Source organism: Pteronotus mesoamericanus, unplaced genomic scaffold (assembly GCF_021234165.1).
Source record: "Pteronotus mesoamericanus isolate MK-2021 breed Mesoamerican mustached bat unplaced genomic scaffold, CSHL_Meso_final contig_221, whole genome shotgun sequence".
NCBI classification, from domain to species: Eukaryota; Metazoa; Chordata; class Mammalia; order Chiroptera; family Mormoopidae; genus Pteronotus; species Pteronotus mesoamericanus.
In genome coordinates this window covers 17,641,875-17,666,372 of record NW_026555092.1, presented here as the reverse complement: position 1 = coordinate 17,666,372, position 24,498 = coordinate 17,641,875, and the positions used below count along the sequence as shown (strand labels likewise).

Sequence of the window (24,498 nt, the reverse complement as noted above, 5' to 3'; positions counted from 1 at the left end):
CAGCAAAGCTCTTTTGAAACCAGCATATCCTCCCTTCCTCCCTCTCTGCCTCCCCAAATTTTCACTGAGCACCTACAATGGGGTAGACACTCAATCCCAGGTGCTAGGGATACAGAGATAAGCCACTTCACTGTCTTGCAGAGATGGAGAAATGAGGAGACACACTACGGAGGGATAGACAAATGCTGAGCATGACCTCAGCCCTGCCCCTCTCCTGAGCCCCCCGCCCCCTGCCCTGAGCCGCCCCCAGAGCAGGCTGCTCAGCCTCCCACTCCCCACACCCCACGCAGGCCTGATGCTCGCTGCCAAGAAAGTAACCTCTAAGTTTCCAAGGCTTTACCTCCATAGCCTGCAAACTCTCTCATCCTCTACGGCGGTACTTCCACAGGTCAATCATGAACTCCCCTCCCCCATTCCTTTTACAAAATTGTGGTAAAATATGTATAACACAAAATTGACCAGCTTAACCGTTTTTAAGTGTACGGTTTAGCAGAGCATGAAACATACTCACATTGTTCTGTAACCAATCTCCAGAACTCATCTTGCAAAACTGAGACTCTGTACTCAGTGAACAACAGCTCCCATGCTCTTCCACCCACAGGCCCTGGCGGCCATAATTCTATTTTCTGTTGTTATGGGTTCGACTGCTGTAGAGGTACCTCAGATAAGTGGAACTGTACGGTGCTTGTCTTTTCCTTTCCGGCTCATTTCATTTAATACGGTGTGTCCTCAGGGTTCATCTATGTTCTATCGTATGTCAAAATTCCCTTCCTTTCAAAGGCTGAATAATATTCTACTGTATGTGTATTCCTCATTTTGTTTATCCTTTCATCTATGATGGACACTTTGGCCACTTCCACCTTTGGCTACTATGAATAATGGCTGCTATGGACATGGATGTACAAGTATCTCTTTGATACCCTGCTTTGAATTCTTTTGGGTATACACTCAGAAGTGAAATTTCTGATGCAAATGATAATTCTATTTTTAATTTTTTGAGGAACTGCCACACTATTTTCCATAGTGACTATGCCATTTTAACATAGTAGGCTGGGTTTCCAGTTCCTCCAGATCCTTGCCAATACCTGTTATTTTCTTATCTTTTTTCTTTTTGTTTTCATTTGGTTTATTTTGATAGTAGCCATCCTAATGGGTGTGAGGTGGTATCTCGTATTTTTGATTTGCATTTCCCTCATCATTAGTAGTGGTGAGCATCTTTTCATGTGCTTGTTGGCCATTTGTATATACCTTTGGAGAAATGATGATTCAAGTCCTTTGCCCATATTTTAATCACTCTTTCTCTCTCTCTTCTTTCTTTCTTTTTCTTTTTTGATTGTGGTTGAGGTGTAGGAGTTCTTTATATATTCTGGGTATCAATCCTTTACCATATACATGGTTTGTAAATATTTTCCTTCCATTTTTTAGTTTGCTTTTTTACTCTTATTCTTTAATGCACAAAAGTTTTACATTTTGATGTAGTCTAATTTATCTATATTTCCTTTTGGTGCCTGTGTTTAAAAAAAAAGCACAAACCTTTATTTATTTATATTTAGAGAGAAGGGAAGGGAGGGAGAGAAACACCGATGTGTGAGAAAGATTTGTTGCCTCTCGCATACTCCCAACTGGGGGACTGGCCTGCAACCCAGGCATGTGCCCTGAGTAGAAATCAAACCAGTGACCTTTCGGTTCACAGGCCAACTCTCGGTCCACTGAGCCACACCAGCCAGGGTTTGTTGCCCATGTTTCTGATGTCATATCTAAGAAATCATTGCCAAATCCAAAGCCATAAAGATTTTCCCCTATATTTTCTTCCAAGTTACATAGTTTCAGTTCTTATTTTTAGTGTTTGGTTCATTTTGAGTTAATTTTTGTATATGATATAAAGTAAGAGTCCAACTTCATTCTTTTGCACATGGCTATCCCATTTTCCTAGCACAATTTGTTGAAAAGATTGTCTTTTCCACATTGAATAGTCTTAGCATCTATGTTGAAATCATTTAATCATATATGTGAAGATTTATTTCTGGGCTCTCTATTTTATTCCATTGATCTGTATGTCTGTTTTCATGCCAGCATCACACTATTTTGATTACTATAGCTTTGCAGTAAGTTTTCAAAATCAGTGAGTATGAGACCTCCAGCTTCATTCGTTTTCAGGTTGTTTTGGTTATTTTGGTTAACTTGCGATTCCACATGAATTTCAGGATGGATTTTTTTTTTTAAATTCTCACCTGCAGGCATGCTTATTGATTTTAGAGAGAGGGAAAGGAAGGAGAGAGAGAGGGAGAGAAACACTGGTGTGAGAGAGAAACATCAATGAGTTGCCTCTCATACACGCCCCTATCGGGGACTGAACCTGCAACCTGGGGATGTACCCTGACCAGGAATCAAACCTGTGACCTTGGGGTTTACTGGATGACATTCCAACCAACTGAGCCACACCAGCCAGGGCTGGATTTTCTATTTCTGCCAAAAACATTACTGAGCTTTTGATGGGTACTGCATTGAATCGGTAGATTGCTTTGGGTAATATTGACATCTTAACAATATTGTCTTCCAATTCATGATCATGAGCCGTTTTCTGCTTATTGGCATCTTTAATGTCTCTCAGCAATGTTTGGTAGTTTTCAGTGTAAATGTCTTTTGCCTCCTTAATTAAGTTTATTCCTATTTTATTCTTTTTGATGTTATTGTAAATGGAATTGTTCTCTTAATTTCCTTTTAGGAATGTTCTTGTTAGTATATAGAAATGCAACTGATTTTTGTGGGTTGATTTTGCATTTTGCAGTAGGAATTTTTGACCCTTTGCATGAACTCTCTCCTTATCCTCTTTGGAAGTTTGGAAGATTTTTTTCTGTGTACTCTGGTGTTCTAAAATTTCGTGATGGTGGCCCTGGTGATGGTCTGTTTTTAACCACTGCATTAGATACTGGGAGGACCAAATAGCTTCTCAAGATTTTTCCTCTCATTGTTAGCCCCACCTTTATCCCCACTTCCAGAGATGCCTGCTGCTGCCAATGCCCGGGCCTTTCGAGGTTCTGTGTGTATGTCAGGTTTCCTCTACTTGTCCCGATCCTGGTATAGGAGTCAGGTTTCTTACACTGACGAAGTGGGTTACCACGCACGTACCAATTTTCCAGCTTTCAAAATTTTGTATCTCTTGCTTCCTTTGGGTTTTCTTTGACCTTATGGTTTATTTATGCCATTTTAGTAGGTTTTCAATGAGCTATTTTTAATTAGACTTTCTAATGATACGGTTTTAGTAATGGAAAACAAGCAGGTATGTCTATCAGACCTGTTAGTTAATCGTGTGAGTGAAAACTTAATAATAAAGGTGGCTAAAACTAAAATGGTGGTTTGGGGATGGCAACCTCTCCTGTCTGGATAAAGAATTCTTAAAAACCAACTGAATCGGTCAGTTCCTGAAACAACTTGAGGATATATATTCTGGGCTAACGTGGCTCAGTGGGCCTACGCTCCCACCAAGAGGTTACACTTAGGTTTTTCATGATCGAGGCAGACAATTGGTAATATGTGCCTTCAACTGACATGAACAATATCCCCATGAGACAACTATATCACATGAGTGAGATGATGTTTGCTTTGTTTAAAAATAATCCCTGGTGGGTGTGGTGGGAAATAACTGGGGGGTAGGGATACTGATGAAGCAAGAGTGACAGAAATCGCTATTTGTTGAAGTCAGGGGATGGATTCATTAGACTTTTCTCTCAGTCTTTGAAAATGTCTGCAAATTTCCATGACTGTCATAAGAAAAACCTGGATATATCCTACATCATCCTGAGGAGGTCTCAATTTGATTATTTGCTAGGACACTTGGGCATATTCAAAATATTTTTTAAGGAGAAATTTTGCAGCTGTTCACAGGCACCTCTCTCTATGCGTCCCCTCCAACTGAAGGGGGTTTCACCTCCAAGAGGCCGAGTATCTCGGTCTTTGTAACACACATGCTCCTGTGTTGTTCTCTAGATCTAATGTTGGCACTTCAGGCACTACTCGGAGTGTGTGCTGTTGTGTCCAGTTCTATTCAACTATAGTAAAAAGGGCACAGGAGACAACAAAATCATATGTATGTGTATATATATATATTATATATATATAATATATATATATACGTGTGTATATATGCATATGTGTGTGTGTATATGTATAGAGAGAGAGTTTAAGACTCACAGAAGTGATGAAAGAGAACAGAGAGTAACTTAGTGTTGTTCTGCCACCTTCCCTCAATGACAGCATCTTACATAATCACAGTACATGAGACAACTGATACTTGAAAGTTATCTGAACAGCCATGGGATGTTTCAGTTCACCAAGGTTTCTAAACCACTAGAAAACAATTCCTGCATGTAAACCACCAGAAAACAATACACTTGAACCATACTGGCTTAATTTTCCATAGAAATGCCTTATACTCTTAGTTTTTATTGACTGTCCAGGTAAGAAATGGATACCTGAAGAATGTTTTTTTTATTGTCTGAAAACCCATAGTTAGTGACTATCAGTTATGTTATTTAACATCCCTTTCATAAGCATCCATGTTATAAGTTTTTCATGGAACTTAATGCCAGAGAAAGGTTTGTTTCTCCAGAAAAAGAAACTTCCTTTTCCCATAAATGAAAACTATGTAAATAATCATATTTCTTTGTTTCCTCTTTTGCCTTGGCTGTCAGAAATTCAGAGGAACTTTAGGATATAACTGCAGTAATAACTCAGAATGTCAACCCACCCTTTAAATAACTTCTGATTTTTTTGTCTTTAATTGTACAGGTCTACAATCCCTTAGCCACAGTTCTAAAAGTCAGGAAGCTCTAAAAATAAAAAGCCTTTTTAACTTCCGAAGTTTGGTGTGAATGTTCATCTGTTTCACAACAGAAATACTAATGTGTTTGCTTTCAGGGCACTGCCCCAGACCCCTACAGGGCGATCCTGTGCCATACAGCATACAGTATGCTCTAAGACAGCAATTTTCAACTGGCGCACCCTAAGAATTTTTAAAACATGCAATACCTGACTATTCAGTCAGAGGCACTGACCTCTTTTCCCTTAGATTGTCTAATAAAAATATGACAACAGCCAACACCACAATAGCTGCCTGGTGTGAATGAATCAAAATTATACCTCATTTTTCATCATGTCAGCAAAAATATTATATATTTTTGGTGTGCCTCAGAATTTTAGTAATTAACTACGTGTGCCATGAGATGAAAAGGTTGAGAATTGCTGCTCTAACATCTGAAAGATTCTAAATTCTGACACTGTAGCCAACCCCACAGATTTTGGACCTGCATATATTTGAGTGTGATAGGGTCCTCACAGATCCTTCAAGAGAAGCGTGTGGCTTGCAGAGGCTTCCAGAAGGCCACGGGGAGGATGCGACCTGTATAGGCGGACACTTCGGAGAGACAGCCTTGGAAACTGAAGGGAGACCTGCTCATGGCTGCTATTGGTCCCTTTGTCCCGATGCCCATTTTCTTTAGCCACTGGTGACATTACCTGCCTCTGAAACCTCTTGTGGTTGGCTTTTCTTGGTCAGTTTCAGGGCTGCTTCAAGGTCATAGACTTGGGAGCGGGTGAACTTCAGCTCCCTGCGGAGCTCATTAATCTCTTTGATGAGGGAGACATTTTCCTGCAGAAAAGAAGGAAAAGAGAGTGAGTGTGGATGGATGAGTGATCAGTGGGCATAGGTCCTGCCCCGGTCAGAGCTGAGGGTGTGGGGAGTGGGTGGGGCTGGTCCTGGACCCAGATTAATGCTCTGGTTCCTCTGTTGAGGCGTGAGTCTTTACCCTAGCTTATGGCTCAGCCTCTGGAGGTACCAGCCACCTTACCTGCAGGTGGACTCTGGCAGCAAAAGATACAGACAGTGCACACTAGTCCCATCCAGCCAGCCTTTTTCCAACATCAATGGCAACAACAACACTTCTCTAAGAGCTTCATGTGAATTTAATGCATTGCAGTAGCATAATAGCTCTATAAGTAGATTCTATGATCATCACAACTTTACAAAAGAGAAAACTGAAGCAAAGAGGGGTAATGTGACTTGTCCAAATTACCTAGATACCAAGTGACAGAGCCAGGATGGTGACCCTGACAGCCTGACCCCAGAGCCCTGAACTCAAGCACTGCCCTGTACTTTACTCCTATTCCCCCAGTAATTGTTCAACCTACATTTTTAAGGTGTCTACCATGTCCCTGAGATGCAGACAGAAAAAAGGCATGGTTTCTGCCCCCAAGAGCACACCGGTTAGTGATGAACACAGAAAAGTAAATGGATAATTAACACTTGCGATATCCACTGGAAGTTCATTTCTCTTGTGTTTGACAATATCCATCCATCCATCCATCCATCCATCCATCCATCCATCCATCCATCCAGGCATCATCCATCCAATACATACTGAGCAGACTAATTATGTGCCAGGCACTGTGCTGGCCCTGTGAGTCCCAGCCTCTGCTCTTGAGGAGTTCAGGGTCCAGCGGCGAACCTGGGCTCAGTGTAGCGTGGTGGCTGCCTTGCTGTGATACAGGAGTAGGGCCCAGAGGAAAAGCGGCCAGCTCTGCCTGAATGACCGGGGTGGATTCCTAGGCATTGACCCTTGGGCTGAGGCTTGAAAAATTTACCAAGGAGAAGGGAAGGGCTTTCCCAGACAACTGGCACAGCAGGGGGAGAGCTGGTGTTGGGGGTGGGGGGGGGGCCTGCAGCAGCCTGTGGCACTGGAATGCCAAGAGAGAGAGGGGAGCGGAGAGGAGTGGGGATGAAGAGCCTGCGGGAGGCCGGGTGGTGGGGGCTCTGTACCCTGGGAACCAACGCTCTTCCCTTTCCACACCTTCCTTTCACACTCAACACGAGCGCACCAAGGAAGGCTCTGTGGAGGTGCCCCCTTCACCATGGGCCCAGAGAGACACTGGACTCTCTGCTCTCAGAGCCCACAGCCACAGCACTCGGTGCCTCTCATATGATCAGCAAAGGAATCACCTGAGGGTCCTGTTAATGCAGCTTCTGACTCGGTAGGCCCGGAGCTGGCCCTGAGAGTCTGCATTTCTAACCAGCTCCCAAGGTGCTGCGGCTGCTCTGTGAGCCAGACCACCGGTGGGTAGCAAGGCCTGGAGGGCGCGAGCACCAAAAAAGGCAAACGCAGGCCGAACCTACATAAAACGGACTTGTGCCAGGGACAAGCTGTGCTTCCACACGGGACATGGTCCGGGAGTGGGGAGAGTGGAGTCCGAGCCCAGAGAACAGGAGGGCCCCAAGCGCCGTTCTCACCGAGTCCTCACGGCACTTCTCAGTTACGGGGACGAGCCTGTGGGACCCAAGGGGGAAGGGGGCTGAACTGGAGACCCCCATCATGGTCTTTCCCTCCAGAGCCCCTTTATCTAATGTCAAATATACCTTCAGCGTGTCAGTGTATCGCTTCCTGTTAGCATCCTCATCCCCCCTCCTGGCAGTGCCCGCCCAGCCCCTGCGGTCCCTTGTTCTCAGGCCAGGCTCTGTGTCTGTTTTCGCGTGAAGTCAGCAGCTTTTCTCCATCTGATCTTTTACCCTCTTAACCCACCCAGGCCTGGGTGATGAATCTGCATTTCCTTCCCAGCAGCTCTCCAGTAAAACTCTGCCAGTCCCGCCCCGGAACCTCTCCATGCCAACTTCAAATCATGACACGATCAATTAAATGTGTATTTATTGGATTTTAAGACCTTGGACTCTGCCTTGCCTGTAAGTGGTGCTCCATAAATATTTGTGGAATGGATAAGCAAATGAATAACTAATGCAGTGCACACAAGTTGAATAAGACGAGATTCTTACCAATGAGGAAATTACAAACCAGAGGGGGGCGGGTAAAGGTCGGGCGGGACGGAGGACACAGCGAGGAGCCGCAGCAGGGCCGCAGCAGGCTCACGGGCAACTCGCACACTCAGGAGCCCCCCGCACTCCTCCTCCTGCTTGGTGTCACTCAGCTTCGCTCTCCCGTCGCCTTCAACGCAGTGATTAATACTAATCAGAATAAAAACGAGAGGCCGAGAGTACCATTTCCCCAGGCCTCTCCATACTATCTTTAGTTACTTCTTCTTGGTCATCTCCATCCATTTTGTCACTGAATCCTGTGGATTTTGTGTCTGAACTGGATCTCATGTCCTCCCTTCCTGCTGTGATTCATAACCAGCTCTCAACATCTCTCCCCTCTGCTATCATAATGGCCCCAAGTGAACCCCGCCCTAGTTTCCTCCCCCCCCCCCGGCCCGACCCTCTTCCACAACCCTGTCACATGCCTGGAACTTCTGGCTCCCGGTACCTTTTGGTGTGAATGCCCATTTCTGACCCCTCGGGCACCTCCATGATGCTGGCCACCTAATGGATCTCCAGGACATGGCTCAGTCCTTATCAGGGTGTGATGGATACCCATCAATCAACGCAGCCTGATTCCCCAGTTCTGTTTGGTCTTTTGCTGGTTTGCTCATTCAATCATAAAAATTACTTAAGAACCAGTTCCTAAAACCCTGCTATGCACTGGTTCTTGTGCCAGACGTAGGAAGTCCAGCTTAGATCCAATGCCAAGAGACGCCGTGAGAGTTTGGAGAGGGGCGCTCACCCTGTGTGAGGAAGGCTCCGTGGGGGCGGCTGGGGGCAGGGGAGTGTTTCAGGCCGAGTCAAGAGGGTGCAAGCAGGGACTGAGGCACTAAATACTTGATGATAATAATAAAACTAATCAGAACTTCAAGGGTTGATTGGGCTCCCCTCCCTGAAGAGCACTTTCCGGGGTGGTTTGTGTTCCCGGGATGCAGAGGTCACACTGAAGGCAGCTTGCAGGCAGGTGTACCTCCGGGTGATATTACAGGCTTGGTTCCAGACCACCGCAATAAAGCAAGCAACACAAGTCACATGAATGTTTCGGTTTCCTAGGGTATATAAAAGTTATTTTTATACTATACTATAGTCTATTAAATGTGCAATAGCATTCTATCTAAAAACAACGTACGTATCTTAGTTAAAAATACTTTATTACTAAAAAAATGCTAACTATGGTCTGAACTATTGGAAAAATGGTACTGAGAGGCTTGCTTGATGCAGGGTTGCCACAAACCTTCAATTTGTGGAAACACAGTATCTGTGAGGCTCAATAAAACAAGGTATGCCTCCATGTGCTTCGGTAGCTTTGTGAATTTAAACTGTGAATGAAACAGATATGTTGAGCCTTCTGGTCCTGATCCTGCCTGGGTCAGGAAGGCCTGCAAAAACCCCTCCAATTCTCCAGACGCCCCCGGTCAGCTTCTCAGTGGCCCGGGGTTCATCAAGTGCCAAGGGTATGTATGAGAGACCGGCCAGGAAGGCTAAGGTCTACTGATGTAAAAAGCCTTCTGTTCCACATACAGGGCTACCCCAGGCTGTCCAGGGTTTCCTTAGGTGCAGAGTGCCGCCAGAGAGCCCCAGATGGAAACTGGCTGGCACATCTAATATCCGCAAAAGGCATGGAAGGGAAAGAATGCCTATGGCGCCCCCTACTGGTGTCTCCTGAGTTAGTATCTTTAAGACTGGCCATGTGGAAAGAGCAAAGTGTGAGCTTGGTATTCTTGAATAACTTGTTCAAATTATTCTGTGAACTTGGAAGCCCTGCATTGGTGGCATTTTTCTGGAATTCACAGTTGGTGGGCTCGCCGTCTGCCTAATTACACAAATGACCCATTTCTCTGCTCTCCTTTAAATCTTCTTCTCATGTCTAACCTGACATCTCTATTAATCATTTCCAGTCTGAAATGTCATTTGACATTTCTCCGTTCTGAGTCTTTCTCATCTTCCTGTAATGTGGGTTTCCCCACCGGCCTTTCCACCTGCCAACTGACTTAACCTTTTGGAACAGATAACACCCCTACTTGCTTAAGAAACATTAGGTGGCGCCTACTTATCAGATAAGCTTTATGCTTCTTGGTGTGGCATAGAAAGCCCTTCCAGTGCGACCCTAAGCTGCCTGCTGTTCCAGTGGGTCCTTCTCCCTGTCCCCATGCTGTGCAATCAAGGTCTGTGGACTCCTGGGTCCCCAAGCACACCACAGACCTCGCTCTTCTCTGCCTCTTCTCAGGTCGTGCCCTCTGCCTGAAAGGCTCTTCCCCTACTTGCTCCCAGCCCACCCTCTACTCACTCTTCATGGTCCCGCTCAGGTGCCGCTTCCCCTAACTGAAGCTCCCTCTACGGGGAGCTCCCAGCACTGGGTACACTGTGTGGGGCAGTGCTTCCTCATATCTCGCTCGAATTCCCTCCGATGAGCTCCCTGGGGGTGGGCACGCTGTCACACTCATCTTGGAACCCTGCATGGACGGCACAGATCTTGCCCTGGAAGAAGCCCTGAGAACATGTATACTGAATGAATAAAGTATGTGCCCTACATATTTGTATTCTACAGCAACTCGTTTTCATATCTGCAAGCATGCTGGAAGCTCCGTGCTCCTGTTTGACCATTCAAATGAGATAGTGACCTCATTTTCTGTTTTCTAATGAGTTCCTCTATGATGCCGTGTCCACCCTGGCCTTCCTTGTCTTTTCTGGACTGAAGTGCATCAGGCACCCGCCCAGGCCCTAGCGGGTGGTCTGGGATCAGTTGAGCAGTTCCCTCTCTTGTTCCCCAGCCCACAGGTACCCCTGGTCTGTATTGTGGTGGCCTTCTAGGCTTTCCCACTGGATTTCCAACTTGGTTCTTCAATAGGCCTTTTGCTTGGTGGACAGGAAGGGAAATAACATTTTTTGAGCACCCGTTCTATACCTGGCCAGTGCCGAATGCTTCATATTAGTTATCTCATTGAAACTTTGCATTAACTCACTGAAGTTGGTGTTTTCTTCCCCATTTTATAGATAGGGAAGGTAGCTCCTGAAGAAGTTAAGGAATTTACTCAGGGCATCCCCATGAGAGTGGCCGAGGCAGGATAAACAAGGTCTGCACAGTGTCAGCGCCTGCCCAGCACCTTGCCTGGCCCTGGCCCAGCCCCTCCCCTTCAACCTAAGATCAAAGAAAGGAACAATTTTTAAAACCCAGACCAGTGGTTTTTGTGTTTTTTTTTTTTTTGTTTTAATCCTCATCCAAGGACATGCTTAATGATTTTTTAGAGAGGGAGGAGGGAGAGAGAGAGGGAGAGAAACATCCATCCAGAGAGAAACATCAATCGGTTGCCTCTTGTACGCACCCAGATGGGGAGGCTGAACGCACAACCCATGCATGTGCCCTGACCAGGATCGAACCTGCAAACTTTTGGTTTATGGGACTATGCTCCAACCCACTGAGCCACCTAGCCAGGGCCAGACCAGTTGTTTTGGAAGTTTTCCTTTAAAAAAAAATCTTTCAAACAAAATCTTACACAGCCTGTGGTAAAAAGCAAGCTGTCTCCTAGTCAACGGGTGGGGACCCTGCCTCCTGGCCCTGCTCTTATTCCCTGCAGTTGTCTGGGGCACTTCTATGGGCTCCATGGCACATGGGTTTACAATGCTGCTCAAGGAAAGACCAGGGGTTTCCCTCTGCTGCCATCAGGCAGCGGCAGGGCTGGCCAGGAGCCCTGTTGCGCCTCTTCTGCTCCTTTACCTGACTTGCACCTGGCGAAGCAGGAGTGGGCACAAGGTCTCTCGGGGTACTGAGGAGCAAAAGAGGACCCCTGAGTGTCCTCATGCAGATGCTTGCACCTCCTGGCTAGCCTGCAGTCTCCACTTTCTTTCCTTTTCCTTCTTCTGCTCAGACTGACATTTGCTTAGGGGGTCTGCTTGGCATGGAGACAGATATCCGCCCCTGGCAGACCCTCCAGGCCTGTGTCCTGGTAGCAGGGCACAGACGAGAGCTCAGCAGCGTCACCTGCCGACAACTGCTCCTGCGGTCCCACTGGTCCCACCGCCCTGTGCGGTGCACTCCCTGGTGGGTTCCTCATGCTTGGGGGCCCTTGAGACCCTTAGCAATGGCTCTGTGTATCAGCTGCTCCTGCCTAAGTGCCTCGCCAATTGCACCCACTCCTGTCCCTGGGCCTCTGGCTGCTCTCACGGCCCTGGCGGGGGCAGCGGTCATTGATGGTGTGGGCTGCCTTTAAGCAGGGGCTACTTGTAAGATGGCACGAGACCGACCATGCCTGGGTCGGGCCTGAGCTGCCAGGTGCTCTGCCCAGTGGCGAAGGGACTGGCCAAGCTGGACACTGGTTTGTCTCAATCCACCTGCCGCCCTTCCCCATTCCAGTATTGTAATTATGGCATTAACGAAATATAAGCATAGAAAGGAATGTGCCTTATTAATGAGATTCTGATTAATTCACATTTATTGCCTCAGACAATACTGATACCCAAACAGAAATCTGGCAGAAGAGGCCTGACTGGCAGGCCTGACGATGGGCTTAAGTGGAGGTGGAGGTATTGGGGTCAGGTTCTCTCTGCTCAGCCCTGCCGAAGATCTGGGAGGTGGGTGTGGATTTCTCATTAAATCAAAGTGAGGCCGCCTCTGAGGGTGGGCGTGGTTAGCTCTGCACCCAAGAGATAAGGGAAGGAACCTGAGGCAACTGGAAAGTCAGAGGAGGTGGGTGGAGACTGGCGTGTTCAGAGGAGAGACCTTGGCCAGCAGGGACCAGGTGATACGAGTAGCAGAATAAAAAGCAGCGGAACAAAGGAAGGTGAAACAGAAGTCGGAAATGGAGGGAAGGAAAAGGAAAGCTGTGACTTAGGCGAGCTAAAGTCACTGGAGGAGGGTCCAGAGGGAGAGGGCTCAGCAAGAGGCGTGAGGCAGGACACAGAAGTGCTGTGGATAAAGATGGGGCAGAGGAAAGGAATAGGTGAAGGGAGAGGGGAGAGATGCATGGATATTGGTGGGGCGGCCGGGCCCAGAAATGCCTGAGGAACCTGCAGGTAGGGCTTGGGGCCATGCACAGCCAGGACGGGCTCTGGGATGCCAGAGGAGAGGAGTCAAGGAGCAAGTTTTAGGGAAAGCCAGTGGGTCCCCTGGACACTTGAGAAGCCCTGGGTGTTGAGTGGTCTCTGAGGGGCCCTTATAGTTCTCTTATCTGGATGCCTTAGCCTCTGAGAGAGCTGATTGGGAGCGCACAGGTACCTGCATGATGCGGACGTAGTCGGTGCGGTGCAGCTCACTCTCCTTCACCACCTTCTTCTTGAGAGTTGCCAGGTTCCTCTCCAGGTGCTCCCGCTGACGGGTGTACTCCTGCTGCAGGTCTGTGTTCAACCCTGCGATCTCCACCTGATGGGGCAGAAGGTTCTCAGTGAGCGAGGGGAGACCAGGCGAGAAAGGGAGGCGGGCAGGGAGGCAGAGCTCACCATGTCTGCTCGCTGCACGTACTTCTCAAAGAGAAGCCGGACCTTCTCCTTCAGCTGCCGCGGTTCCTGGATGTGCGCCACGCAGTTGTGTAGGTCTGTCTTAAACCGTTTGACCAGCGCCTCCAGGTCCCGCTCCTGCAATCAGAGGTGCTTATTTCTGGCACCGAAGGGATTCTCCAGGGCCAGGGGCTGCAGGCTAATGGTTGCAGAAAGGGACAAGAGACACCTCATCTGGGACTTGGGCACAGAGGCCTAGATGGGCACACAGCCTGGAGGTGGAGGCACTAAAACTCTTGTGCACCTGGCCTGAACAGCATCATCTTTGAGAGGACACAGACGGATTCCTTTTTTGGCTCTGGTTTCTTTCAGGACTACAGGCCTGAGGAGATGCAAGGAAGCGCAGTAGGCACCCTCATTCCTTTCTGAGCCAAGCTGGAGGACCACTTCCCTCCTGCAGGTCCCTGGGCCAGGGCTTCCAGACCCCTTTACAGCTCACCCCGGGTTTGTCCTTCCTGAGGGCTGCTGTGATGGGTGGGCGGAAGAAAAAGACAAAATGGGGCTAGATCCTCCCTTTTCCATCATGCTTTCTCTGGTACCCATGTTCCCTTAGTCCCAACATAGTGAGTCTCTCCTTTCTCCTGGCTCCCCTAGCCCTTTACTCATATTCCATAATTTTCCACCGTGTGTTATAATTATCATGCACATGCCACAAATCGCCTGTGAATCTTTTCAGTTTGTGAAGGGCAGGATCTGTGTCCATTCACGTTTGTAGCTCTGTAGCAGCTTCTAGTGTTACCTAGTACAGAGCCAATGCTTAATGTGGGGGATGGAAAAATTCAACCTGATCCAACCAACATTACCAGGTGCCCCGTGCCAGCAGGTGAGGGTGCAGCCACGTCCTGGCCCAGGGCCAGAAGATTTGGTTCCTGGTACTGCCTCTGTACGTACTAACTGTGGATGCCAGGTGAAGTTTCTTAACCTCCTAGTCTTTCTGGCCCTGCCTTCCTTATTTCTTACACAAAGAGACTGAAACAGGTGATCTCTGAGGTCCTCCTAGGCTCTGTATTGATTTGGTAGCCAAGGTCTTTAACTGCTGACTACAAATGACCTCTCTGAGCATGGTCCTTCCCAGGACAAATGAGCCAGGGCTGCGCGCATTGCCACAAAAATGGTCTCCTGCCCCTTGGTCTCTTTACCCAAAGGCACTTTATAGTCTCAGGTGGATTCAGACATGTAAATTTGCACGGGCCTGAAATCTGGCAGGGCTGTGAGCAACGATGTGAGTTAAAATGGGAATTTATCTTAGCAGTGGGCTGACTCTGTCTCTGAGAAGCCAGCTGCCTGCACCACACAGGGGCCAGATCCCGAATCCAAGAGCTGCCAGACGCTGAGAATCCTCACACCTTCTGTCTCTCTCTGCGCATCTCCTGATCGGTAGCTCTTAATTTCTGCCACAGTTCTGTGATGTTCAGCTCCAGCTGGGAGTTCTGCTTATGGAAACGCTCTAGTTCAGCTTCCATCTGTAGAGAACAAGAGACAGGGTGAAGAATAAGAAAGTAGGAGAATGAAAATTAAGTTTGAATTGAAGTCTTTCCATGGGAATGTCTCCCTCGATATCAGGATATGTCTTTTCTAGTTCCCACATGTCTTCTGAAACAAAACCTTTCTTCTTACTGCTTGCCATCCCCAAAGGTCCCACCACCTTGGCTGACATGTTAACACAATCACATGTTTCCATAGCCAGGCTATGAATTTTCCACTCTTAGTTGCCTCATTTCTTCAGCCAAGCTCATTGCTTTCTCTTACATTCCTTATAAATTGATAACTCCCAGGCACTGGAAACTTAACTGTAACCTGAGGCAGGGTCCTGCAGAGAAGCACCTTCCTTGGCTTCTTTGTGACGTTGTGTAAGTGCATCTTGACCCGCTTGGGCCACAACACATCAGTGTCGATTCTAAAGCAGAAAGTTTTGAGGGACCAGCGTGTAGACGTCCCCAGACAAAGGCATAAGACAGGAAAGAGGAAGCTGAGAAGGAAGCTCTGCCTCATCACTCTGTTGAAAAGGTCTTAAAAAGTACAACAGAGGAGTGTCCCATCTTCAAAAGAAAGAGCAGCCCTGGCTGGTGTAGCTCAGGAGATTGAGTGCTGGCCTACGAACCATAAGGGTCCTGGGTTCCATTCCCAGCCTAGGAAGTGTGCCTGCGTTGTGGGCCAAGTCCCCAGTAGCGGATGCAAGAGAGGCAACCACACATTGATGTTTCTCTCCCTTTCTTTCTCCCTTCCTCTTTCTAAAAATAAATAAATAAAACCTTTAATTTAAAAAAAAAGAGAGAGAAAGAAGAAACCACAAGGAGCTTCTGAAAGATTTTCTTTGTTGTTGCATTTTTACTAACCAAAGATGTGACTGCCGACTGGAGCTTCTGATGAGGGCGAGACCAGCTGCAGGCGAGCTCTCAGTTGATCTAATTCCCCCCAAGGGGAGCAGCGATGCTCGTTTACACACTAAATCTGGTGGACCCTAGAGTTCCCGCCAACAGAGAGCTTTGCCATTTTGGGGAGAAGGGACCATTCTCTGGTTTTGTTCATGGCTGGCTGGCTGGGGTAGCCCTCTTGTCTATTTCAGGCCCTCTGTTCAGGTTTCAAGGCTCCCGGGGACACCAGGAGGTCCTAATGAGCCCCACTCATGTTCTGAACACAACTCTCCTCAATATTGAAAGCATGTTGTACAGGCAGAGGAGCCCAAATGTGTCTCTGGACCCCAGAGGGAGCCCCAAGATGAGAGACCTCTGAGGAAGGAGTCAGGCTCGGCTTTTGGCCCTGGAAGCAACTGGTACCAGGGTGGGTAGGAGGGGCCCTGTGTGCTCACTCCCAGGTTTGGGACACATCCCCTGCTGAGAATCAATGCCATGGTTGGCCCAGCCCCTGAAAGGAAATAAATAAGCTCTCAGTTATGTTGGGGCAGAAAGTGACTGACTCAATCTTAAACCCAGTTGACAAATATGTCAAATGAGGAGGAAGAAATGAGGAGGAAGAAAGGAGGATCGATTTTCAGGGCCTGCAGCACATTGATTTTCAGGTAGGTGGGACCTCTGCTCTTTTTCATATTCTCTGGCTGTGGCTTCTGGGCCCTGAAGTCACTCAGGAATAGCAGCAGGCCCAGAGGACTCAGCTCTGTGGTTAGCTGAGGACACCCCCCTGACCCCAGAGGCCAGGGAAAAAGTCATTGCCACCGGGACCCAGCTCCTTGGACCGCCCAACCCTGGACTGATCCTGGCTTCTTTCCTGAGCCTCCTAGAGAAAAGGCTTTGTTTTTCTCCACCATAGCGCTTGTGGATCCAGTTCTAGTTGCCACCTATGCCCTCTGACACCTTTTTACTTGCTATCCCTGCTCAGCACAGAGAAAATGGAGGGGGAACCAGATGTTATTTTGGATAGGGAGGTCAGGGAAGGCCTCCATGAAGAGGTGACCTATGAGCCGAGACTTTGAAAGATGCAAAACCAATTGTGTGAAGATCTGGAGCCTTCTGGGCAGAAGTGGCAGCAATGCAAAGGTCCTGACATGGGAAAAGCTTGGCTTGTCCTCAGAACTGTCAGAAAGCCCATGGACTGGAGAAGGGGAGGGAGCCTGGGGGTGAGGCTGGAGAGGAGGTGGAGGCTGGGTTATGCAGGGCCTCTGGAGCCTCTGTAGGGAGTCTGGCTTTTATTCTAGGTGGGATGTGATACCATGGGGGGTTCGCCGTGGCCTCTATGTGGAGAGGAGACTGGAGGTTGGAGTCAAGTCCAGACCAGAGGTGACGGAGGCTTGGGCCACGGTGATGGCCACAGAAAGTAAGGAGGGTTGGATTTGAGACGTCTTTTGGATATCGATCAGATAGGCATTCGTGGTGACGTGGGTGTAGGAGTTAAGGGAAAGGTAGAATCAAGGAGACTTCTACATGTCTACCTTAAGCACATGGGTGGGGTGGGGTGCCATTTATTGAGAAATGGGAAACGAGGAGGGTGGGGGTCATGAATTCAGTTTTTCAACCACCAAAGACCCCACTGTCAGCTGCTTTCTGCCCAGTGAGAGGAGGCTGACAGGTAAACACATGTCATAAGGAAATGCAATGCCAAGGGGCAGAGGGGCCATTTAGGGGTACCTGTACCTCACTGGGCTCTCAGAAGCCCTCCTCCAGGTGCTCTTGCTTCTAGTTTTGCTACCTTCATCCTGTTTGCTTTCTAAAACACACACTTAATTTTGCCACTCTCCTGCTCAAGGGCCTTTGAAGACTTCCCATTCCTTATCAGATGAAGTCCAAGCACAGGGCCCCAACCAACATTTCCAGTCTGAGAAAAAAATGTTGAATTGGAGGCCTGTACCTTTCGGTGCCCAGGGCTGGTGGCTGAGTGCACATCTCCCCCTGGTGGCTGAAGGCCCAACAGCCGCGTTTCCCTTTGAGGGCCCTGAGCATACACCCTGAAGTGCTCATAGGGCCAGAGTCTGCTCTGAGGACTTGCAGCAAGCCAAATCCCAAAGCATTTTGCTGTTGCACACCTGAACACCTGGTTGGGCCTTCTTTGTGGCATCCTCTGCAGAGCAGAGGCTGCACACACCTTGGGAGCAGGGAGGGACTGTGAAGAGAGTGTCCTTTCATTCCCGCAGGCCAGCCAGGAATAGTAGGGGAGGTGGCAGTGGGTTGGAGCGGGCAGGGCATAGCAGCTGGCTTCTCACCTCCTGAATCTGTTCCTTCATCACCCTGATCTCATTCTCTCGAGGTTCTATTTGCTTCTTTAGCTCCTTTATTTTGTAGTCGAGGACAAACTTGAATTTCTCTAGTTCTTGATTTTTCTTTTTTAGATCATAAATTCGCTTCTCCTGTAGGTGAGAGAGAAGTGAGGTGTCCGGAGGCCTGGGTATGTGGGGTCCCTTTAGGCAAAGACCGTACATCCTGTGCCCTCCTGACTGAAGAGGCCGCAGAGAGCTCTCCTTGCTGGGGATACAAAGGCTGGCTCCCTGCTGGGCTGCGGCACTGCTCACCCTCGGCTCCTGGGCCGGGACTTTGTGCGTTCACTCACTCATTCACAGACAGGCTGTGGCCGAGTGTTTTCTGAAGCTGGCCTCGACAGTATTTTTCATCCTGCAAGCCCTTGTACAAGATGACCTTATGCTTCTTCTTAGGCGGTAGGATCTGATTCTCTCCCCCTGCATCTGGCTGGACTTATGACTCACTTGTAACCCACAGAATGTAGCTTATGTGATGCTGTGTGGCTTCCCAGGTTAGCTGAGAAAAGGCTAAGCAGCTGCCACCTGGTTCTCAGGGGAGGCCATCTGCTACATAAACAGGGCCACTACATGGAGACCTCCAGGCTGGAGAACACGTTAGGTGCCCTGGTGGACTGTCCTGGCTGATCCCAGCCTCCCCGCTGTCCCTGCCAAGGGGCTGGGCATATGAATGAGAAAGCCACCTAATAGGCTGGCCTTCCAGCCCCCAGATGCTTGAGTGCCCCTGACTGAGGCCCTGCTGGCCCCAGACACTGGGGACAAAGACAACCCATCCTGTTGTATCCTGTCTAAATTCCAGACCCCTGGAATCTGGAAGCATAAGGAAAGAGTTGTTGTTTTTCACCACTAAGTTTTGGGGTGATTTGTTGCAGAGCAATTATAATGAAAATGGAGGTCCATCTATCCATTGAATGTTTACTAAATAAAGACCTTTCATCAAGGGCTGAGGTACTGAAAAAATACGACACAGACCCTGTCCTTAAATGAAAACACTAGCTGGGAGAAAGCAGGAATGTCAACAAACGCCCTGCGCACACTGCGACAGGTGCTGCAGAAGAGGAAGGCATGGAAGAGACAGTGCGTACTGAGGGCGCTGACCACAAAGCAGTGGGTGGTCTGCAGGGACGGTGAGGACTGAGGCTGGAGGGGAGCGGGGAAGGAGGCAAGGGCCTTGCGTGTGGGATAAAAGGCTCAGAATTTACCCAGGAGGCCAGGAGTTGGTAAACCGCACCGCTCAGGTCAAATCTGACCTCTTACTTGTTTTCGTAAAGTTTTATTGGAACGTAGCCTAGCCCGTTCACTTACACATTGCCTATGGCTGATTGTACACTACAAGCGCAGTGTTGGGAAGTTGCGACAGAGACCACACTGCCTGCGAAGAGGACAATATTTACTCCCTAGCCCTTCACAGGAAAAAAATGTTTGCTGACCCCTGCCATGGGCAATGGGGAACTAGGAAAGAATTTTAAGTGGGAGAGTGACATAATGCCAGAGTATGGTGGCAGGGAGCTGGGGTTGGGAGGTGGGGAGAAAGGCCTGTAGACTGGTCAGGAGGCGGTAGCAGTTTTCTAGGTCAGAAGCTCTTAACCCCTTTCCTGTCACTCCTCTTCCCCTCTTTGAGAATCTGAAGAGAGCTTGGGACCCCCCCTTAAAGGACACCCAGCTGTACACAGAAACACTCACATGTAGAAATTACATGCAGGTACAACCTCATTTCATCCTTATTAGGGGCTCTGAGGGGACACTTTCACAGGTGAGAAAATAAAGGCTTAGAGAAGCTGCCTAAGATCCCTTGGCAGTTGAGTGGAAGAGCCTGTGTGGAGCCCAGCTGACCAGGCTGAAGTCTCTCATCTGCTGGAGAATTTGGCCTAAGGCAGTAACAGTAGAGCCTCGATTTGCTCAGGAGGATGGTGTGAGATTTTGGATATTGAGGTGGTAGGTCTCACAAAATGTGTTGTGTCTCTCTTCTAAGTGTTTTGTGAGCAAAGGCATCCTGCAAAGTGATACCAGCCTTTTGGGGGGCCCAGCAGTTGTGGGGCCAACATGTGGGCAATGGGGTGGGTGTGTTGCCCCCAGCCCCCCGGCGGGGTCACCTGAGGATACTTGGAGCAGTGGAGGGCAGGGCCCTCGCAGTCAGTGGACTCGGGTTGTTGTCCCAAGTCTGTCATCTATAAGTTGTATGACCTTGGGCAAGATACTTCACTGCCAATTTCCTGAGCTTTACAACTGGGTCACCCATGGCCCCCGGGGGTTGCCGGGAGAATTGAATGTGATGTATTTACAGCAATTAGCCCAGAGCAAATCACACGGTAAGCACTTCACTGACCGCTTATCCCCCATCAAGTTAAATACAAATGCCCTGAGAAGCCAGGGACCCTTTCTCTTGAGCTTTTCCTCATTGCCTGGGTCCCGTTAGGCTGCGTTTGAGGGAGGACAGGAGATGCGCCTTCACCTTATCTTGAATCGTCTCATCTCTTTCCTGGATCTCCCGCTTGAGACCCAGGATGTCCTTCTCCAGGGACTTAATGACTCCTTGCAGTTTCACCTGCTCTCCCTTCAGGACCTCAATGTCGTTGGTTCGCTCTTCAATCTCCTTTTGCAGGCTGCTGAACTAAAGAAACAAATGGTAACAGCAAAGTCTTTGAACTCGTCTCCATTCCTCCCAGCTGCCTGTAAATGTGAAGAGCTCCCTGTCAGAATTTGGGACAGTCAGGAATTTCCCAGGCTAAATGGATGATGCATTTAGTATTCTGTCTGATAAGAGCCAGTCCCATCCCCTTCGGTGAGGGCGGACTGTCTGCATCGGGGGGCTCGGGAGGCCGGCTCGCTGAGTGGACCCAGGGTTTTCCATGACCACGCCGGCCTTGAAAGGTTGGAATCCATGCCCCAACAAGGTCACAAAGATTAAGCCCTAGCTGATGAGTCTCCTTAGCCATGTCCAAGAAGGGAAGACATGACTGTCCCCTGGATGGACTAGTAGCGTGATTTCTAACAGGAGGGAACGTGGGCTTGCTCTGAGCTTGGCTTCTGTATCGCTAAACATTTTGGGAAAACTGCGGCAATTCTGTAAGGATCTGTAAATTGAATCCCTCCTCACCCCAATCACCAGTGACTAAACACATCTGTCCTGTCCTGTAAATTAAGCCTCCCAAGCCTCCTCCCACCCGTGGGGCCTGAACGGGACTCCCTGCGCCGGAGCCTGCGGATGCCTCCAGGTGGAGACTCTCACCTCCAGAAGACCTCGTTCCCATTTCTGCCATGGGTTTCACTCTGAAAACTTTGACTAAATCTTTCTTGCCATTAAATGAAAGCCCAGAGAATGTCCATCAGTGTCACAGCAAACCCCGCTGTCCCCGGGAAAAGAAGGGGAAGCTGTGGCAGTGGCCCCGTTAGAGGGTGCGGTAAGGAACCCGATGGTGCAGAGAGAACCTCCCGCCAGGCGGCGCTCCCTTCCTAACCCGCTTGCTGCAGGCGAGGGCCCTCTGGGGCGGGGTGCTGTGCTGTTGTCCACTGGCCCCTCCCCGCGCCACTGCGCCAAGCCTTCTCTGCAATACTGCCCTTGCCACGCCTGGCCTCTCAGGGAACAGCCCCATACCTTCTTCCTCATGATGCCTGTTTCTCCTTTGAGCCGAAGGTTTGACTCCTTTTCATCCCGCAGCTTTTTCTCGTACTTGGTTTTGATGTCTTGGATTTCTCGGTCTTCATCTTCTTCAATCTGTTTCTTGGTCTCTTCAAACTCTCTAAGCTGCTGCCTGACATCTTCCTGGGCCTGCTCAGAGAGAGGGAACGTGTGTGCCTCGGGGAGAAGGGGCACATGCCACCTTTGTGCTAAGAGGGCCTGGGCTGAGATGAGCCTATGGGAGCTGCCCCGGCAATGGGAGACTGGGTGTTATTACAGAAATGAGAACCAAGGCCGTGGGTCCCTTGACGCTTCCACATTCCTCCTGTCTGTCCTTCTACCTTCTCTTCTTTTCCTATCAGATTAGGCTTCAGGCTCCATCACTTCCAGTTCTTACCAACACCCCCAAACCCAGTTCTACCTCTAGTCTTCACACTGACACCCACGCTTCTTCTATCTTTCTTTCTTCCACTGAACTTGTGACACTGGTAATTTTATATTTATTTGTGACATTACTTGATTGTCTCTTCCATTAGATTTAAGTTCCTCAAGGCTGCAAACCCCATCACGCCCACCACTGAGCTCTCCGGGCACAACACACACCAGCACACAGCCCGTACGCAGTGACTGCCGGAATGAATGAGCGAGTCTTTAATTCTGCCCTCCAGATACCTAATCCAGTCAACCCTGATCTTTCCCCTCCCGCTCAGGGGAAAGCTCTTGAGTCCATCCACTTCTCTTTTCGCCTCCAGCATGGCCCACCTGCCATCTGTTGCCTGGCCCACCTGCCATCTGTTGCCTGGACCACTGTCTCAGCCTCCTAACCAGCCTCCCGTCTCCAGTCATGGCTCCCTCCATGCTGCTCCCACTCTAGTCACACGGAGCTTTCTGAATCATACACCTGATCATGGCACCCCAACTTGAAAGCCTTCTGTGGCTCACCCTTGTCCCTGGGGTAGAGTCCAGCCTGTTGAGCTGGATCTACAAGGCCGTGCATGAGTTAGCACCGGTTCACCTCTCAGCTTCAGCCGTCCCTCCCACCCCAGGCTCTTGCCAGAATAAACAAACTTCAGTTCCCCAAACGTGGGCGTTCCTCAGCTGCTGGGAGTGGCACACGCTGTCCCTCTGTTCTCAGCCCTCTTCGCGGGACTGTCTCCTGTTCTCCTTTCAGCTTTTGGCTCAGCTATCATTTCTTGCCATTCCCTATCACTTTGTTACGTTGTAGTTGCCTGTTTGACAGATTCCTCCACTGGACCACAAGCTCCTCCATGGCAGGACCATCTCTCTCTGCTCCCCATTGCGAACAGCACCGGGTCTGCGATTGGTGTTGAATGGGTGAAAGCCTAGAGAGCCCAGATGCTGGATAAACTCCTGCATCTCATAAGGACTCTGGCAAGCGACTAGGGCACGGCTCCTCTCGGCTCACTGCCACCAAGTGGCGGGCGTTTTAGATTCTTGCAGAACCAATTCTTTCCTCTCCTACCCATCCTGGCACTCTCCCAGGCTGCGAGCACCATGCCTGGACTGTGTGTTTCAAGGGTTGAGAGAGACGAGATGGTTTTGACACTGGGCTCGTTGGCCTCCTGAGAAAGGCTTCTCTCTTTGCTTATCACACGTCACCACACCCTGGCTAGACAGAAGCCTGGCCAGGTCAACTCTGTACCTCTGCCTGAAGCCTAAAGTGGCCCACAAACGCTGGCTCTTTTTCTGGTAGACGTTGCTAAAAAGTAAAAGCAGCCCAGCCAAGTTCATTAAGATGGTATGCCAGGTGGAAGTTCCCTAGGAAAGTTCTGAGTTGAAAACCTTATTGACTCGAAAGGAGAAATGGATTGCGATCCCTGTGGGAGGTTCTAGGGGAGGGCCAGGCTCTTCCCCCTGGATTCGATGTGCCTAAAGGCAGAGCTCTGAATGTGCGATGTCACTGCAGAAGGCGGGGGAGGAAGAGCATAGAAAGGGAGGCTGCTCAGCCCTGTGGGGGGGCGGGGAGAGGTTAGGGGAGAATTCCCCAAGGAGTTGGCTCCTGTCCTGGGTCTGCAAGGTGAGCACAAGTGGCCGGGAGAAGAAGGGAAAGGAGTCCTGGGAAGGGAGGTTGTCCTGGGAAGGGAGGTCATCCTGAGCAGAGGCTCGGAGGTTGTGTGGGAAACTCCTGGCTGCTCCTATTGTTAGATGGGAGGGAGCTGGACAGGGCTGGCCGGGGAAGTGGGGATGGGAGGGGGGCAGATCCGAGCCAGAGAGGCTCTTGCAAGCAGTGTTAAGGAGCACTCCTCATGGCAAGGAACCAAAATGAACCATGTGGGGGTGGGGGTGGGGGAGGAGGGGGCCTCCACCCCTGCTTCTCCTCACATTTATCTCCCACTGCCTGGTCACCTTCCAGTGCACTCCAGGCTTCCAGATGCCGACTCAGTCTTCCCCGCCATCATTGGGGCTGGTTCTAGAGGATGCTATAATATCTCTGTTGCTGACCCCTCCTTGGCCTGGACCGAATGTCCGGAGCCAGCTGACCTTTATTTTCTGCGGCACCTCTCCAGTAAAACCCCACCTACAAATCCGGGCCACTGTGTCTTCCTCACTCACAACCCTACCTGCTGCGCCATGCTGTGAGAAAGTGCAAGGACGGGTGGATTAAAGTCGCCAGAATTCACGTCTCAAATCTGAGCTGGGCTCTCAACCATGTACCTGCCAACCATCTTCCTGGCCACTTCCTTCCTCGTTTCCTTCAAAAAAAAAATCACTCCACACCTTCGTGACTCTCCTGCCCCGTCGCTTTCTGCACACCATCGGCCACAATTTCATGTCCTAAAGGAGGCCATCTGGCCTCTCCGT

The 24,498-nt window shown here is 49.4% G+C and overlaps 1 protein-coding gene across 1 annotated transcript in view; it reads right to left on the bottom strand.

Annotated features, from left to right (window-relative positions):
• The window catches only part of CFAP57 (cilia and flagella associated protein 57), a 54,881-nt gene that overhangs the window by 258 nt on the left and 30,125 nt on the right, over positions 1–24,498 (bottom strand). Inside the window, exons 15-21 of the mRNA XM_054571607.1 lie at positions 21,652–21,825; positions 20,509–20,667; positions 18,006–18,149; positions 14,698–14,814; positions 13,295–13,429; positions 13,074–13,217; positions 5,515–5,647 (exon numbers count right to left, since the gene is read on the bottom strand). Coding sequence (XP_054427582.1) covers positions 5,515–5,647; positions 13,074–13,217; positions 13,295–13,429; positions 14,698–14,814; positions 18,006–18,149; positions 20,509–20,667; positions 21,652–21,825 — 1,006 coding nt within the window. The remainder of the gene's footprint in view (positions 1–5,514; positions 5,648–13,073; positions 13,218–13,294; positions 13,430–14,697; positions 14,815–18,005; positions 18,150–20,508; positions 20,668–21,651; positions 21,826–24,498) is intronic.